This window comes from Octodon degus, unplaced genomic scaffold (genome assembly GCF_000260255.1).
Source record: "Octodon degus isolate 3935 unplaced genomic scaffold, OctDeg1.0 scaffold00021, whole genome shotgun sequence".
NCBI lineage: Eukaryota > Metazoa > Chordata > Mammalia > Rodentia > Octodontidae > Octodon > Octodon degus.
In genome coordinates, this window is record NW_004524597.1 from 19358855 (window position 1) to 19373304 (window position 14450).

Here is a 14450-nt window from a genome sequence, read left to right on the forward strand (position 1 = left end):
TTTTTTTGTCCAGATGCCTTCAGGGCAGGTTTGGCTGGCTTGAGTTGTGGGGATCGAACCACAGCAACCTGAGCCTGACTGCTTTGTTGAAGCAGCCGATGCTAGATAAGTATTCTAATATATGTATCTGTAGTGTAGAAGAAAGGAAGGTAGCTCTGTAGCACACTTCTTTTTGTTGTTGTTAGCTGAAGTCTTGTATTAACTCATAATTATTTGTCTTCTGGTTTGTTGAAGCAATAAGTCAGTATTAACTCATATAATTATTTGTCTTCTGGTTTGTTGAAGCAGTAAGTCATTCAACACTTGCCACAATAATGTCTATCAAAGTGGCTGGCCATAGAAACTCCAGCACCACATTCATCTGAAGGGCAATCTTGATTAAGACGACTACTTTTGCCATTTTCATCCACCTTATAGTATTTTAGGACAGCCAACTTAACCTTCTTTCTCTTATGTTTATTCTTCTTGGGAGTGGTATAAGATTTCTTCTTCCTTTTCTTAGCACCACCATGGAGTCTCCACACAAGATGAAGCATAGACTCCTTTTGAATGTTGTAATCAGACAAAGTACGTCCATCTTTCAGTTGCTTATCAGCAAAGATCAGCCTTTGCTGATCAGGAGGAAATCCTTCCTTATCCTGGATCTGGGCCTTTACATTTTCTATGGTGTCTGAGGATTTAACCTCCAGTGTGATGGTCTTTCCCATAATGGTTTTTGTGAAAATCTGCATCTTGGAGGCCATTCCCCTACAGATGGCAGGTCCAGAAGTGTAGCATGCTTCTTGATGGAGAGGATTTGAAGGCAAGTAGAATGGGAGAGTGGAACCAGGTTGGGAACATTGGCCTCCAGCCTTCTTGAGTCAGCACTTTTTCTTACCTGTCACTGTCTATCAAGAGGGACGTCTGTGGAGATCAAGAAATGCTTTTCGGTGAATTCCAGTTTCATTTTTATAATCACAGTAGGCCAGGTTTTTTGGTGAGCCATGCTGTTTCTTTCACAATCTTTTTGAACAGAAATGAACTTTAGAAGTGTGGAGGGGAAAGTGAAATAAGCTCATTAACACGTGAGATATAATTATGTGCAAATGTAGTCATTACAGTATTTCAGCTGTTCGAATGATATAGACACAAGTTAATTTCAAAGCATAAAAAACCTCAAAGTGTAAATACAAATATTAATCATATGGTTCAGTTAACAAGAACCATATTTCTTCACTGAAGTTGGAGTTATGCTGGAATTGAAAGTATGAGCAGGATTTTTTCATCCAGTCACATGCTACACAAAACCATCTTGCAGTGTTTAAGCCACCTGATGGATTTTATATTGACAATTTGGTGTTTGAAATGTGTTCTTATTAAAAATGACTCTAAGAGAGAGTGGTGTGGGGCTGGAGAGATGGCTCAGTGGTCTAAAGCACCTACTTGGAACAAGCTTGGCAAAGCACAGGGACCGCGGTTCAATCCCCCAGCACCACATGCCAGCCAGTCCCGCCCCCTGGTGGGCTGAGCTGGCCACACACACACACACACACACACACACACACACACGATAAATAAATGTTAAAAAAAAAAAGAGAGAGATAGTGGTGTGTAATTTATGAATCTTTTGGTGCTGCCTACAGACTCCAACCCTTCAGAACAAAGAAAAGAATGGAGGGGGGAAAAGGCTTATTTAAAAAAAAAAAAATTTTTTTTTTTTTTGTATTTAGTGCAGGGTCTACAGGGTCTCACTACACATATTGTACTTATAGTGATTCTTCTGTGTTCAGCTTTCCAAGCGCTAAGATTATAGGCATGCACCACCATGTCCAGTCTCAATCGCTGTCTCAGCACACCCTGGGGGTGGGGGCAGGGCTAGTACGGCAAGCTGGGGATTGAACCTCAGACCCCTGTGTCTGCCTAAGCAAGCGCTTTAATCCGCTGAGCTATCTGGCTGGCCTTAAGCTTAGTATTTCTTACCCTCTTTCACATGATCAGGGGCAGAATGACAAAATGTAATTCAATTAAGAAATCGAGTACAAGTTTAGCTACAGTGGCAAGAGTTGAGATTGGAGGGATCCATATGGAGCAGGTCATAAAGGTCTTTAGCCTATGGGTGATGCCACACTGCTGAAGGGTTTATATTTTAGTCTGAGCCTTTGGTAGCTATGTGAAGGACAGATTGGAATGAAACAAGTTTGGAAACAGGGAGCCTCATTAGAAGGCTGAGGTAGCTGTCCAAGTGCGAGACTGAGATTCACACCTCCAGTAGTGGTTGGTTGGATAGGAAGAGACTGACTTAAAAATGTTCAGGAGGCAAAAATTGTTTAAATGGTGCTATACTGTACGTATTTCCCCCACCCACCTTTGGATATCTTTTTACAATTCTTTTTTTTTTTTTTTTGCATTTAGCATTGATTCTGAGATGTATCCATGTTATATGCATAGATGTAGATCCTTGATTTTTAACTGCTATATGGTAGCCACTCATAAATAAACTTAGTAGTGCCTGCCTGGCAAGCACAAGGTCCCAAATTCAATCTCTGGTACTACAAAAAAGAACAAAACAAAACAAAACAAAAACATAAATAAATAAACATAGTTTACTCAGTTTCCTTTGAAGGGAAAGGCAAGTTGTTTCTACTTTTTCCCTTTTTAAACAGTGTTTTACTGAAGACCCTCTTATGGCTCTTTGAGCACATATGCAAAAGTTTTTCCCATATGGTAGATTTCTAAAAGTTGCTTTGTGGAGTATTGAAAAAAGGTATGTACCTAAATACAAAAACAAAACAAAACAAAAAACCCTCTTTAAATATATAGGAAAAATATAAAGAAAAGTAGACAGCACATGGACAGGTATTTTATAGAAAATGAGAATGATCTCTAAATAGAAAAAAAGCTGTTAAGTCTCACTAGAAATCAGGAGAAAGAAAAATTAAAGCTATCATAGGATCACATTTCATATTGATTGATAGGTTATTTATTTATTTATTTTTTGAGACAGTCTCACTATATAGTTCACTGTATAGTCCAGGCTGGCCTTGAATTTGTAGTAATCCTCCTGCCTTAGCCTCTCACGTGCTAGGATTATAGGTAATATGCCACCATGCCCAGATAGATTTTTTTTTTTTTCCAGAATTGGGGATTGAACTCAGGTCCTTGCGCTTGCCAGGCAAGCGTGTATTCTACTGAGCCATCTCCCTGGCCCTAAGATCATATTTTAAATGTAGAAGATTGGTAGGGATTAAGAAATTGGATGACCATATTGTTGGAGCTCATTTGCTTGCAGGAGGCACAGTAAAATAACATAGGTCCGCAGAGTACCCAGTGTGGAGGGGCCAGCTGAAGGAAGAGAAATACCTAAGGACTCTCAACATTCCTTCCAAGTGGCTGCTCTGGGCTTTTAGTGTATTCAGAATGTTATACAGCCCTAAGTACTATGTCATTCCAGAACATTTCCATCATCCCCCAAAGAAATCTTATACCCAGTAGCAGTCACTTTTATGTTCTTCCTCCCTGTCTTGGCAATCACTAATCTGCTTCCTATCTCTGTGGACTTATCTATTGTGGACATTTCATATAAATGGAATGAGGTACAGCTCCTGCACGTCATATGCTTTTCACTTAAGACTATCAGTAAACGTAGTCCCCACCATTATTTGTAGCTGATGCAATATTTCATAGAAAAGAAAGACCATGATTATTTAAATATCGTGTGTGTGTGTGTGTGTGTGTGTGTCTTTGTCTTTTTGAGATAGGGTCTTGCTATGCAGTTCAGGCAGGCTTTGAGCTTACTTTGGGCTCAGGCTGGTCTTGAACTTGCAACAGTCCTGCCTCACCCTCCTAAGTGCTGACATTATAGATGTGCACCACCACACCCAGCTTTAAATATATCTTTATTAGTGGATATTTAGGGTTTTTCAGTTTATTGTTTTTCTATTGTTTTAACAGATGCACTTAACATCTTTATACAGTATATGCCTCTTTTAGCATATATCAATATTTCCATATGTGAAATACCAAGAAATGGCATAACTGAGTTGAAGGATAAGAATATTTAAAATCTAGTTAAGTAAAATCATATGACATATGATGTTATTTATACAAAATGTATATATTGGGCCAGTCTACAGAGTCCAAAGCAGATCAATGGCAGGAGAAGGAAGGCATTAAATAGTACAAGATTTCTTTTGAGAGTGATAGAAATGTTCTGATTTAGATAGTGGTGATGATTGCATAACATTCTGAATATACTAAAAGCCACTGAATTATACACTTAAGATGGGAAATTTTATGGATGTAAATTTAAAATTTACATTCAAATATATAGCCAAAATGCCCTCCCAAAGTGTTGTCCTAATTTAACTTCCAACAACAGCGTGTGATACCTATTTTTGCACATTCCCTCCAACAGTGGATACTATCAATCTTTGAAAGTTTTGCAAATCTAATATAAAAATAGATTTTAGAAAAATCTGCACTTGCTTGATTCCCATCAGGGCTATAGGCATCTTTTCATAGATTTACTGGCCATTTGTATTTCTTTATTCGGCGAGCCAACTATTTGTGACTTGATCCTTCTTTTACAGTATTGTTTATATTTTCTGACTGACCCCTAAGAACTCCATTTATTTTATTTTATTTTTTATTTAATACAGGGCCTTGCTGTGCAGTTCCGACTCATAGTGATTCTTCTGTCTCAGTCTCCCTAGTGCTGGGGTCATAGGTATGTGCCAGCACACCCGTTTTCAGGGGCTACATGGCACGCAGTACCGGGGATCAAACTTGGGACCTTGCACTTGACAGGCAGGTGCTTAGACTGCCAAGCTATCTCCCCAGCCCAAGAACTCCATTTATTATGGATATCAAACTTTTGCCCATTTTTACATGTCAGTCTTGTTAATCTTTCCTTTCTATATTTGTTATGACTTTTAGAATGGCTTTACCAGCCATTATTTTTACACATGCTCTCTACTCTTCTGGTATTTTATGACTTTTCATTTGTAGTTTTTTGTTTTGTTTTGTTTTAATTTTTTTGAGGCAGGGTCTTGTTATGCGGTCAGGAGCTCACTTTGTAGCCCAGGCTAGTCTCAAATTTGCAACAGTTTTCCTGCCTCAGCCTCCCAAGTGCTGGGATTATAGGCGTGCACCACCACCCCTGGCTTCATTTATAAGTTGTTTTGTTTTTTTTTTCCGCAGAACCGGGGATTGAACTCAGGCCCTTGCGCTTGCCAGGGAAGCGCATATTCCACTGAGCCATCTCCCCGGCCCCAATTTATAAGTTTATACAGTATATGCTTATAAGTTTAACCCTTTAATCCACCTGGGATTTATTGACTGTATGTGGTAGGGATCTGTATTCTGTGTATGTATTAAGCAAATCCTATTCAAAGCATTTGACCTAACTTTTCGTACATATAAACAGAAGAAATTACTTACCATCCAGAGGGAGCCTCCATTTAGCTTATGAACTGACACCAACGGCTGGATGTGGCTCAGGGGCAAAGTGCTTGCCTAGCATGTTTGAGGCTGTGAGTTCTATCCCCAGGAGCCCAGAAAGAGAGGGAAAAGGATAAAAAAGAGCTGGCTCCAATAGTCCTTTAAATGGTGAGCTCCCTTCTTGAATCTAAATTTACTTTGTTCATATCAGGGATAGAGCCAGGTTTTGTGGGGCCTGGAGTTTACTAATTTAGGAGCTTCTTTTTAATGTGGGAATATCAAATTATGAGTATAAAATTAGGCACAGGCCCATGCAAGTGCATGGACCTGAAATCCAAGCTTCCTCACAGTAAATATGCCCTGGATATATTATCAGAATGCATCTGTTATATAAAAGGACAAGGAATATGTGTAGATTGATCTGACTGTCTATATTTCCCATTGCTGCAACCTCAGTATCTTTTTTTCCTTTGTTTTTTAAAGAGACATTTAAGAGGAGACACATACACCAAAGTGGCTTTAATGTTGTGAGTGGAGTTAGTCCAGTGGAGAAATTCTTTGAGATGAGTCTTTGCTATCTCTGCATTGCTCAAATGTAATATATTTGATCAGTGGAGTAGCTAGGTGCTTCGTATAATTTAATAATGGGGATCGTTAATCTTGTAAGCCTTGGGAACCTGAATTTACGACTTTAACTTTGCATATCTGCTTACTTTTGCATTAAAGTTTGGTCAGCATTGTTAAAAGGTTTGCAAATGCAACCAAGGGGGCTTTTGCATCCTACAGCTCTAGAATCTAGGGAGGAAAGCAGTAACCAGAGTCATCCCAAATAAAGCAGAGGATACCAGTATAATAATTATAGCTGACTTTCATCAGGAGACAGACACCTCTCCAGAGCTGTCCCTTTGAGATCCTTAGGTCTAGTGCTCTCATTTGACAAACATGAAACAGACTTAGAGATCTTTTGACATACGGTTGTATATGTCAGAGATTGTTTAGAAAAACTTTGCATGTATTCTTTCGTTTAATCCCTTTTAGAGCCCTGTAAGTTAATTACTATTATTCCCATTTTACAGAAGAGAAAACTGGGACCCAAAACTTTCCAGGGTCTCATAGCTAAAAGCAAAAAAGAGCTGGAGTCTCTTTAAGCAAAAAGAGCTGGAGTAGATCCTTGAGCAGCTCACTCCCAGCGCCTCCTTCCTGAGCTCTGCAGAGGCTTCCCCTCAGGTACATGGTAAAGATCTGTACACTTAGGGCCTATTACAGCTCTAGGCCTTCCAGAAGTAGGTAGACATTAGGGTCCCTTCTACTTCTGTTTTGTTTTGCCAGTGTCAGAAGTTCTTGAGACAGGGTTTTGCTGTGTAGTTTATGTTGGCCTTGAACTCATTATGTAGCCTGGGCTGGCCTTGAACTCATGGTGATCCTACTACCTCAGCCTCCAGAGTGCTGGGATTAGAGGTGTACACTACCACATGAAGCCAGTGTTGGGAATTGAACTCAGAAACTTTGTCATGCTAGGCAGTTGCCCTGCCACTGAACCACACCTCCTAACCTCCTTTAGATTTTTGTGGAACCGGGGATTGAACTCGGGCCCTTGTACTTGCCAGGCAAGTGCTTATTCTACTGAGCCATCTCCCCGGCCCCTCCTCTAGATTTTTGAATAAGCAGATGCCTACATGGGGTTACAAAAACTTGTGGCATATTTAAATTTTTAAGCTTAACAAATTCCTTTACCACAAAAAACAATACAGTTCTGCTACTTTATAGATAATTACGACATTCATAAGATATATTAATTCAAAGAGCCTTTATCATCAGATTGGTAAGAAAATGAGGCACTTTTTTTTTTTTTTTTTTTTTTTTGGAACTGGGGATTGAACTCAGGCCTTTGTGCTTTCCAGGGAAGCACTTATTCTATTGAGCCATCTCCCCAGACCACCCCCCTTTTTAACAGTAGGGAGAGGGCCAGGGAGATAGCTCAGTGGCATAAGAGCCTGCTTAGCAAGTGCTCGATCCTGTGTTTGATCCCTGGTACCACCAAGGGGTAATATTGATTAAATGAGGATCAAATGGGTAGATAAGTCATGTAGCAAGCGCACATGGGACAGACAAGGACTTTCCTGAAACAGGTAGGGAGTCACTATTTAAAGTTAATAGTGAGGGGGCCTGGGAGATAGCTCAGTAGAATAAGTGCTTGCCTGGCAAGTGCAAAGGCCTGAGTTCAATCCCCAGTTCCGCAAAAAAAAAAAAAAAGAAAAAAGATAAAGTTAATACTGAGGGGGCTTGCAGGTTAGCTCAGCTGTTTAAAGTGCCTGCTTGGGCAAACTCAGTCAGGTGCAGGGGACTGCGATTCGAATCCCAACTCCACATCTGTACCAGCTCCACATCTGCACCAGCTCCACATCTGCACCAGCTCCACATCCACACCCTACCTGCCCTGCCCTTAAGACAGTCTGAGCCAACCAAAAAAAAAAAAAAAAAAAAAAAAAATCCTTCTAAAGTTAATGGTGAGTCTCTCCTTTCACTCCTGTGCCAGTACTGTGGTAGACAAGCTCATTTGGAGAACATAGCAGAAGCCCACTGGTTTGGCAATAAGAAGGTGACCCAATTTGATGGGAATAGAAACAATAGTCTTGTGCCTGGTCTGTCTTTTGTTTTTCCAATATTGATCGCTAAAAGGATAAATGTTTATAGAAGATTATACTAAAATAGCCATCTTCCTTGTTTTGGGTAAAAAGACAAGCTACTGAATCAATGCTGACTGATAAAACACAGGCTTTGATTTTGTATTTTGTGTGCATTAGTCTCTCTTCAAACATTTTCCCTCCTTCTCTCTGATGGTCCTAGAGATCAAACCCAGTGCTTTGCCAGCTCTCCACACAGCTACCAATTCCTTCTTTTCTTTTTCTTTTTTCTTTCTTTTCTTTTCTTTTTTTCTTTTTAGACAAAGTCTCACTGTGTAGTTCTGGCTGGCCTTGAATGTACTGTATAGTCCTGCTACTTTTAAGATAATTATGACATTCATAAGATATATTAATTCTTTCTTCAAACTCATAGCAGTCCTCTTGCCTCAGCCTCCTGAGTGCTGGGATTACAGACATGTGCTACCACACCCAGCCACATTATTTCATTTTTGATGTTTTCCTCATTAAAATTAAATTTTCTAGGTAAAAAAGGAATAATTTTTAAAATTAAAGACTAGATTTCTAAGTCCCTGGAAGAACAAATTAAAATGCAGGTACCATTTCCAGCCCGATTAGTGACTTGCTCTGCAACTTTTGCAAAACTGGTTAACCTTTTTTTGTCTGCACAGTAGAAATGATGGTGTTAACATCAGATTTTTCTAAAGCATTTTTCAAAGCTATGAGCAAAAGGTATTAAAAATATTGCCTGCATTATTCCCAGTTCCCACCTAGCAATCCAACTCCAATTACCTGTCACTTAGAAACATTTGTAGGTAAGACTGTTATCACACTTTGTTAATCAGAACTTTCTCTTGCAGTTGTGTTTTGTTGTTTTCATTCAAAAGTAATGTTTTGCAAGTGACTGCTTTCTTTTGAGGGTTAGAAAACATGACTACAATTTCCATACAAATACCGTATTCTTATTAACCACATCACCCGTCCATGCTTTAGGCATTTTGCAACTCCTTCGTAGATATAATCGCTTTTTTAATCTCCATTGAAGGATAACAAAGTAGCAAGGTTTAAATCTTGACTTGTCATCAGAATTGAATTGTTCTCCAGAGCAGGGAGGAGGGGATGAGACTGTGTTGAGCCTCATTCAGAAGTAGCAGTAGTCTAGAATCTCAGGGCCTGCTCTCCTTTCTTTTCCTTCCAGTATGGTGACTACGACCCCTCTCTGCACAAGCTGGGATTTTTGGCCCAAGAGGAATTGCTTCCAAAAAGGGTAAGAAATTAAATCTGGAGAAAATATAGAGATGTGGTCCAAAAGAAACTAACTGAAGGACTTCAAGAAATGTTAGAAGTCTGTTGCAATTTCCATAAATATTTTGTAATAAATCTTGTATAAAGTATATGAGATCTCTGTTAAGCATATTGAAAAGCAGAGGTTTATGGAGTTAACGTGGGGTTGCCAGGATGAGCACGGCCTGTCAGTATTTCTATAGTGTGGCAATTTCTGTGAAGGAGATTGAGTGGCATTGATTCCCAGGGAGGTGTGTGGAGTGGCGTGTGTTCAGCCCAGGGAATTGAGCTGTTTGCAGCAGCAAGGGGTGGATGGAGGGGATGAGGTAGGGGTGGACCTTCTGGGCTTTAATCCTCAGTGTTGTTCATCTTGTTCATTAGCCACAGCAGCAGGCCCTCCCTCCCTTTTGCTGCTGCTGATTTTATAGCCCCAGTCATCTGTCACTGGGTAATAAAGACCTGCTCCTCACCTCTCCCTGCCTTCATCTGTCCTCTGGTGGCTTCTTTGAAGGGACGGCTGGGGGTATAGAGCACTGCTCCACTGTCTGAGGTGGTCTCTGGGATGTACACTCAGTCAAGAAAGGAGGGGTTGCTGCCAGCCAGGGGTGCACCCAGGCCTGGGACTCCTGCAGTTTTCAGGTTGCTTCTTCCTTTGAATGTTGCTTGTTTTCACACCCACCTCTGTGTGTGACTCTCTCCCTGCATGTAGCTTTTTAAAAATAGCTTTGTTGTTTTGTAAAAATGATGCATAATTATAAAAACGGCAAACAATACCCAAACTTACTTTGTGTGTGGGTTGTTTTTTGTTGTTTGTTTTTTTTTTTTTTAATTTTGCTCTCGTTTTGGGTAGGTAATAAATCTGTATCAGATGACTCCGGAAATGTGGGAGGAAAGAATCACTGCCTGGTATGCAGGGCACCGCGGCCGAGCCAGGTGAGGTTGCTTCATCCTTGGTTTACAATTCTTTTTTTTAATTTTTATTTATTTATATGTGTGTGTGTGTGTGTGTGTGCGCGCGCGCGCCCGCCTCAGCCCACCAGGGGGTGGTGCTGGCTGGCATGTGGTGCTGGGGGATTGAACCGCGGTCCCTGTGCTTTGCTAAGCCTTGTTCTAAGTAGGCGCTTTAGACCACTGAGCCATCTCACCAGCCCCGGTTTACAATTCTTTATGGACCTTTTTTTCTCCCCTCTCCTTAAAGAACTACAAAAGTAGGACACGCTTGTTGAACAAACTGCAATACTGAAACATATAAAAGAAAAAGGGAGAGCCGGTATTAATATTGGTCTTCAGTTTCACGTGTATTCTTTTGAGTTCATTAATATAAAGTGGACAAGTGTACTACCTGTCAGGATGTACAGGCCTATTGTACCTACTGGTAATTTAATTTTAAGAATTTTATTTGTATGGAAAGCCCAGTGCTTTTGTATCTATTCCTCTATTGATGGTATTTGTATCTGTAGGTTTTTTCAGTCTTACAAAACATTCTGCAGTGCCCAGTCTCATATTGTTACACCACTTTATAAGTAAAGGCCTCAGGGTAGATTCTCTAAGGAGAGCTGTCAGCAAAGGCATGGGAACATTTTGTGTTTTTAGAGGTGCCACCGAATTGGCCTCTAAAAAGTTTGGTACATGTCCAGTATTATAACAGTGTCTTCCCCACCCCAGTCTATCATCAGCATTTGTTTTGGTTATTCTATAATTTTTGTTAAGCTAAAATGTGAGCATTCTTATCTTATTGTTAGCATTCCTGTGATGACTTTAGGAATTGATCATCTTTGTATTAGCTTTAATTTTTTTTCTCCAAGTCAACTTCTTACTGCATACTTTTTAAGTTAAAAAAAAAATACAACTGCATATCAAAAAATGGACAAATCATGAGCATACTACTTGAGCATTTATCACACACACACAAAAAGAAAACACTACATAACCCTCAGAGAAAAAATAGCCCAGTACCTCTCCCTGCTTGCTTTCTCCCCAAAGGTAATGAGTCTCCTGATTTTTATATCATAGACAATACCCATTTTATTTGAATTTTGCAGTGCTGGAGAGCAAATTAAGGGACTTGCACTAGGCAAGCACTCTACCACTGAGCTATACCTTTAGCCCAGCATTGCCCATTTTAAACTCTAGATAAGTAAAGTCAGTTTCTGTTTTTTTATAACTTGCTTCTTTTACTGAGCATCATACTAGGAGATTTAGTTTGTGACATGTGACATGTTTTCTCATTTTCATGCAGAGTTCCACTGTATTAATAAACCACAAATTATTCATTCATTCTACCACTGAAGGACACTTAGGTTATTCAGTTGTCTCCTGGTTTTTGCTGTTACAATAATGTCAAACTGTTCCCCAAAGTAATTGTACCAATTTACATCAGCAGTGTGTGTGATTTCTGGTTCCTCCACCTGCTTGCCAACACTTGGCGTTCTCTCAGGGTGAACTTTTAAAATCCATTTGAGAGCATTTTGAGATCAGAGAGAGAGTAAAAAGGACAAGGTCATAGGAAGGCTTGAGTTAAAATATTTCAATACTATTACCTGTTTGAGAGTTTTCTGCAAGTCACTGCTGCTTCAAGAACTTACTTACTTGATTGATTGGTTGGGTGGTTGTAGTGCAAGGGTTGGAACCCAAAGCATCATATCTGCTAACATGCTGTCTTCCACTGAGCTGCAGTCCCAGCCCTGGAGCTTACATTTAATTTGACTTATAAATTGGTGACCTGGATTAGGTTTTACAGCGCTGATACCTCTTATCCTAACTTCCAATAATGCCTCAAGAAATTAAATCAGGAAAGTAGTTGACATGTAGCTTGCAGGGAGAATTGTTCATTACTAAAATCTAGGTTAAGATATTACACAAACAGCTGGGTGTTGTGGCATGTGCTTGTAGTCCCAGCACTTGGGAGGCTGAGGCACAAGGATCATTGTAAGTTTAAGGCCAATCTGTGCTACATAGTGAGTTCAAGGCCAGCCTGAATTATGGAGCAAGACCCTGTCTCAAAAGCAAAATGAAAACTAAAACAACACAAAAATATAGAGAGTAGAAAGTACACAAAAATAAGACAACTTAAATAATTTATTTTTTTGCAGAACCGGGGATTGAACTCAGGCCCTTGTGCTTGCCAAGGAAGCACTTATTCCACTGAGCCATCTCCCCGGCCCCCTTAAATAAAATTTGAACATCCAAACCCATTCAAAGTTAAAAGATAACATTATATGTACATGTGTTTATTTTGTTTGGTACTAGGAATCAAACTCACAGCCTTGTGCTTACCACACAGGCGCTGTGCCACTGAGCTGTATGTCCAGTCCCCATGTTTTTTCCTTGAATCATTTGAGATAGGTGTCACTATTTACCAAGGGCAGAGTGTGAAACTGAAGCCAAGATATAGCGTAATTAATCTGTTTTCTTATTTTTACGGGAGTGGGAAATTCTGCTTGTGTCTAATAGACTGGAGGTTGGGAAGTGCTTTCCCAGTGTCTGCTCTGGCTCATGTCTTCCATAGGTGTCCCAGGCCCAGGAGAATGTCAGGGTCAGAATGCTGTGCTTGGCAGGTATCTGCCCCCCAGTCTTGTCACCTAACTCCCATGACAATGTTTTCCATTTTCCTCACAGGGATGAAGCTGAAATGGAGTATTTGAAGATAGCTCAGGATCTGGAAATGTACGGTGTGAACTACTTTGCAATCCGGGTGTGTTGAAGCCTCCTTGTGTTCCCTGGCTAGCAAATAGACATTGAACAAGGGTCCGCTGGGTTACCCTTTATCCCAGTGTGGTAGAGCCTTTTGTGGTTCAGTGATAGAAAATAACAGGAAGGGAGAGGGGACTCATCTTCTATTTTTGGACTGCAAATTAGACGATAGGTAATTAAGTGTCAGCTGAGCCTTGGGGGACTTCGGCCTCCTGCTCTCTGCAGAAACCTGTTAGAATAGTGAGTGTTTAATATTTGATTGTTTCGGGCTGGTGAGATGGCTCAGTGGTCTAAAGCACCTACTTGGAACAAACTTCACAAAGCACAGGGACCACGGTTCGATCCCCCAGCACCACATGCCAGCCAGCCCTGCCCCCTGGTGGGCTGAGCTGGCCACACACACACACACACACACACAAATAAATAAATGTTTAAAAAAAAAAAATATTTGATTGTTTCAGGCTCTGTGAGATCTAGGGAGCACCTGGAAATAACCATCTTTCCCGAGGGTCCATGGAGAATAAAGCTGCTTTTATAGATTACTGATTTGTTTGGGTGGGATCTGTGTTCTCACTATTAGACTCATTTTGTTGTTGTTGTTTCCAGACCATTAATGGTCTGCTGTCCTCTGGGAATCCATTGCTTCTGCAGGAGGCATTTGTGCTCAGCTCAGGTCTGCCTCTTTAGCATATCTTTCTCTCATGGGTGGGTCTGGTTGCTGGACATTGTATATAAGCTTCCTCCAACAATGAAATAAATGCAGTGTGCCTAAGCATTTCATGGCTGGTAAAATGGCCACGGTTGTCCACCTTTCTGATCACAATTATGTTTTATTTTTCTTTTCAGTGTTCCTACAACTTTTCCATTAAATTTGGGTAAACTGAAACATTTTTAATATTCTAGAATAGCTTTCTACTTAATTTATTCAATTCCTATATACATATATAGTGGTACCTCGGTTTATGAACTTAATTTTTTATGATTATGGGAGCATAGTTGCTTTATTTGTGTGAGGAAGATGGCCATTGTCTTGTCACCAAATGGGGAGTTTGTGAACAGGAACAAAATTTACCAAAAGCTTTTGTTTGTGAACTGAATCATTTGCAAACCGAAGCATTTGTGAGCCAAGGTATGATTGTACTTATGGATCACTTTGCATAAAAATATAGTCAGATAGGGCTGGGGAGATCATTCAGCAGTCTAAGTGCCTGCCTGGCAAGCGCAAGGACTTGGGTTTGATCCCCAGTACTCCACACTGCGCTGGCCCCGCACTTAGCTGACCAATGAAACCAGGCGTGGTGGTGCGTACCCCTAATCCCAGCTCTGGGGAGGCTGAGACAAGAGGATCACTCTGAGTCTAAGCTGTGTAGCGAGACCCTGTACCAAATACATAAATAAATAAAAGATTTTTTT

General features: G+C 40.3%; 1 protein-coding gene and 1 pseudogene across 4 annotated transcripts in view; one reads left to right on the forward strand and one right to left on the reverse strand.

Annotated features, from left to right (window-relative positions):
- The window catches only part of Nf2 (neurofibromin 2), a 106327-nt gene that overhangs the window by 52803 nt on the left and 39074 nt on the right, over nt 1-14450 (forward strand). For all 4 annotated transcript variants that reach the window (XM_004628055.2, XM_004628053.3, XM_004628052.2 and 1 more), the window contains exons 5-7: nt 9259-9327; nt 10195-10277; nt 12963-13038. In XM_004628055.2, the coding sequence (XP_004628112.1) occupies nt 9259-9327; nt 10195-10277; nt 12963-13038 (228 nt within the window). The remainder of the gene's footprint in view (nt 1-9258; nt 9328-10194; nt 10278-12962; nt 13039-14450) is intronic.
- LOC105741738 lies at nt 297-731 on the reverse strand (annotated as a pseudogene).